The 4765-nt window shown below is 27.7% G+C and overlaps 1 protein-coding gene across 1 annotated transcript; it reads left to right on the top strand.

The window, feature by feature from the left end:
• Positions 1–483: 483 nt before the first annotated feature.
• Positions 484–1257, top strand: LOC136983314 (uncharacterized). Its single transcript, XM_067280012.1, has 2 exons — positions 484–621; positions 700–1257. Exons 1-2 carry the CDS (start codon positions 499–501, stop codon positions 1123–1125), a joined length of 549 nt encoding a protein of 182 aa, XP_067136113.1. The 5' UTR covers positions 484–498; the 3' UTR covers positions 1126–1257.
• The last annotated feature ends 3508 nt before the right edge of the window (positions 1258–4765 follow it).

Genomic DNA, 4765 nt, shown 5'->3' with positions numbered 1-4765 from the left:
CTCAAGTGAAATGAGACTCAAAAATTATTAAAATTTATTATTGTTATTTTTTGTTCATAATTATTTGATGTAAACGCGGTGAATTTTATCAAATACTGTATATTCATCATCCGCGCGGATAGACAAACGGATCGACTGACGAAACAAATAACTTAGATAAGCATTGATGATGAAATATTCTTGAATTTTGTTTTGTATTTTAAACTGAATATTCTTTTTATAGACTATGATTCTATTTTTAATAATTTGCAGTTTATAAGCATCAAAAGTAAGCAGCTTACACATTTTTTAAATGTAAATGACATATTTTATTAACAGCGAAGAAACAAGCATTTTAAAATATTGAGTAATTAAGCTATTAAAGTAGGAAAAATAAATGTATTTTTTTATTCCTTGTTTAACTCAAAGTGAATAAAATTTAACAAGTTTTTAAATAAAGCAATTTATAGTGGGATGAAAAATATCCTTTTTCAAGGTGTAATGTAGAAACTCTTACGGATGAACGCACGCGATCGTATTTCACCCCTTTACATCATTTATTACCTTCTCGTCACTATAAAAGGCTCGAAAATTTCAAATTTATCACACTCTCATTCAAGTCGATTGCTTGAGTTCACCATGGTAAGTAATTTACTCGATATTCTTCATCTGTACGCAGAAGAAAGTCATTACAATGGGATTTTTCTTTTTAATTTTCAGCATATCTACGTTATAAGTCTAGGTATTCTTCTCTTAGGAGTGGTTTCTGCAGTCGATGAGACCTTAAACACTAAATCTGCCGATGAAAAAGCCGATAAACCAGATCAGTCTATCGCAGAAAGTGCGTATTACGGTCAACATCATCCTGTAGGATATGGAAATTATCCATACCATCACACACCGTCCCTCGGGGTTCATAGCGAAACAGCTTATGCAAATCATAAGCCTATGTACAACGGATATTACTACAAAGCACCGGTTCTCGAATATTTCAAGAAACCCTATCATCACGGCGATGGTTTTGCATCCCATCTATTGAAACCGTTGATGGGAAATCATGGTCATCAATACGATTACGATGGTTATAATCATGTACCTCACCATGGAAAATTTGATGAGATACCTGTGTTAAAAACCTATGCGTAAATATATTTAAATGTATGATTTGCAGAAAAGCAGAATGAATACCTGTTTATGGCGGGATATGCAAAAATCTGCAACTGTTGCAAAAAATTTGTAATATTTGTAAAGTATGGAAATTAAAAAGTTTATAACTTATTTACTTTTTTAAATTTAATTTTTATACGAAAGCTAATTTAATTTACATAAAATACAAATGATATTTTGTTTTATTAATTCACTTCTTATCACATATAACGCTTTAACTTAAAATTTCCGCACGTCATCCGAACGCTATGCAATGCGACACTGCTGATAGACAGATTAAACAAGTAAGATTTACATTTTTTGCAATATAAAATGAACTTTGCACGAGAAGCATTCATAATATGATGCAATTACATGCACGACAAGTGGTTCGTAACCGGGACCGTGTTTACAAATAAGCTACAACTTAAAGCTTTATCTTACGAGTAGCTCAAGCTATTCCCCCGAAAATCAATAAGCATTATCAATTAACTCGAGATTATATATGGAGGGTTCAATTCTAAAGTGAACCAAGTCAAAATTATTTGTAATTTTATAGATTTTACGATTGGAAAGATGATGCATTACATATTTCATTAAGTATAAATAATACCTAAGTATAAATAATAATAGTGGGAAGACTATGTCAAGGCTTAGGATTGAAACAAAGCTAAATTAAATCTTCTGTGTATTATAATACTTTTGACTGATTACTTTCACGAAGCATTTGCGCGAAGCAGCACGCCTGAGCGAGTGACATAACTTATCAATCGTGTATTATCTAACTTATCAATTAACATACCTTATCAATTAGGTATTTTCTAAACTTATAGAGATATCCCGTGCTTAATATTTAGTTATTTATAAGCTTCTCACTGAAGTTTTTTTAATCAAACAAACTAAATACAACATATTTTAATTTCTTTAAAAATACAATTAATAAATAATTATGTTTTAAATATAGTAGTAAATAAAGGAGTAAACGATCAACATTTAGGATTTTTTAGAACTCTTTCCACTCTAAGGCACGTAGAGGAGCTTTAGGATGAAGCCTCTACACTGTCTTGACCCTCCTGTAAGCATTTAGGACTACGACATTCTCTATTGGTTAGATGCGACGCGATCAGGCATTCGTTGTCATTCGATCTCAACCTATATTAACTTCCAATAGCATTAATGCTTAAACACGTGACGCAAGAAGAATTTGTGTTTTAACAATAGCATTATCACAAGAGAATATAATTTAGAAAAATACTTCGTATTTAAAAAAGAAAGAAAAAAAACGAACGAATGGAAAGTTTGCGCGTGTCGCGTCGCGTCACGCTTAGAAATGAAAATAGGAAACACCTGCTAGTCTAATTATCCACTTAACAGTCAAACATATTCTTTCTTTAAAAGCTTACGAAATTAAAATAAGATTAGCTAAGTTAAGTGCTTTTTCTTTTTTTAAAATAACGCTAAAATAAATAGAAACTACACAAAAAATAGGGCGTGTCTCCAACATAAATCTGTTGTGTAATATATATAAACATCATTTCATAAGAACACAACGCAATTATTATTAATGTTGATTAGAGAACGCCCATAATTTTCTTTAAAAAGTACATCCATCTTTTAATGGACATTAATTATTTACAAATTTGACTGATAAGTAAACATTAACATAATACAAGGAGCCTTTAATAATTTTTTAAAAACTGTTTTGAAGATACGACTTTGAAATCCTTTTTTTTTATAAAAAAACATAAAGTACAGATATTTAATTTACAATTGAAAATCTTATTTTATAAACATTTTCAAATGATAAGTGCATAAATTTTTAATTATTTGTTATAACTCAGCCGATGACTGATGAGTAAGGATTAATACATAAAATAGTGTTTTTAGCGGCATCGTTATCTATTCCAATCACATGGAAGCAGTAAACGAGACTGTGATGAAGTGGCGAGTTGTTAATCCTCAAGACAATAGCTAATAATTATAAGAGACGATTGTTAACGATGATATGGGATGGATAAACGTTTAACATGATTTTTCTGATATGATAAAAAGATATTAGATCCTAAATATCTTGTTATTGATTTAAAAATTTGGCTTATCAAGATACGATGCAATTTAAGTAATGTGTCTTCTTAATTTGATGCTTTTTAACATATTTTTGGTATGAAAATAAATTGATTCTTTCCTCTGTAGGTTTATTTAGGCCTAAATGGGCCTACATTTTATATATGTATAAATGTCTACATAAATTTTTCAAAAAGAAAGAAATATTTTGATTTAAAAAATGTTTTTATAAATAAAAGTTTTCACAAATTTTAGTGTTTAATGCTTTTGTATCGATATTACGTTGAAAACTGTAATCTAAGTTAGTTATAACAGAAAGAATTAGTTCCTGTTATTCTAGGAGAGTAATTTTATAGGGAAATACAGTGTAATTAGCACTTTTCTAGATGAAAAATAATTTATTCTTTAGAATTATTTATAATAAAAGAGTTATATCGTTTTGTGTTGTATTTAGCTTATCCATTTATATTAAATCAAAGTAATTATTTTAACATATTAACATAGTAAACACAATGTAAATGAAATTTGTACGTCATTGTGACAAACGAAATCAGAGCCGGATTTAGACTTTTGTGGTGGTTACAACATACAAGGGGTCCTTCCGCCTTCACCAAATAATAACGAGCAATATGTATAGAGAGATAGGTATGAGAATAGACTTCTAACGTAAGCTTAGCTTGTTTATTGTATACATAAACAAGTTCTAAACAAAATATAATTGAAAGAAATTTATCGAAATGTATTCTTATATATACTAAATAAATTTAAATTATTTCGTTAACTTTAAATCGTAAAATATTATATTACAAAGTTTCGTTATTTTATGTTCTCTTTCTAAACTATTTGCTGTACAAACTTTTACAAATTTATTTAAATTATTTCAAGAACAATAACATTAAAATTAGGGAAATAAAAGCTTTAAATCATTCTAATTTCTTGAAATTATAGGAATAATTTATATTCTACATTAGTGGAGAAGTTTGAATTGGATTTACGACAGAAATAATGTAGCTAAATGTAGTTAACTTTCTAATAATTACCACTAAATATAACTTAAATTGAATTCTAGTTTTCTTAATTAAGTTTCGTAAAGTATTTATTAATTATACCACAGTACATAATTTCATTTGTTGCTACGTGAAAACAAAGAGATATAAATTACTTTAAAACAAATATAAAAAAATTATAACTAGAAGAATTAATCTTTTTTTACAGCTTTGAATAAGGATGAAAAATTGTTCATTTAGCCTATATTTGCAATACAGAATATATAATATGATCGAAGAGAAAATGGTTAAAGTTAGAGAATAATTATTTTTCTTTTTGTTAATATATGTTTTATTTATAAATATTAACTTGCTAATTTATTTATTAAAATAAGCTAATAAAAACAAATATTTTTGGAAACTAGAATTGTTTTAATAAGTCATTAAATACATAAATAAATGTAAGAACACATAAACAGATAAACAACATAAAAACAAACAATCAGAGTAAATAACACACGAAAAAATAACACAAGTTAATCACGTAAGTTCATAAAGCATACACAAGTTAACCATAAAAACACACAAAT

The sequence above is a fragment of the Centruroides vittatus genome, unplaced genomic scaffold (assembly GCF_030686945.1).
Source record: "Centruroides vittatus isolate TY-2023 unplaced genomic scaffold, ASM3068694v2 contig_880, whole genome shotgun sequence".
NCBI classification, from domain to species: domain Eukaryota; kingdom Metazoa; phylum Arthropoda; class Arachnida; order Scorpiones; family Buthidae; genus Centruroides; species Centruroides vittatus.
Note: the sequence above shows the minus strand (reverse complement) of the source record. Positions and strands in the feature narration are given on the sequence as shown.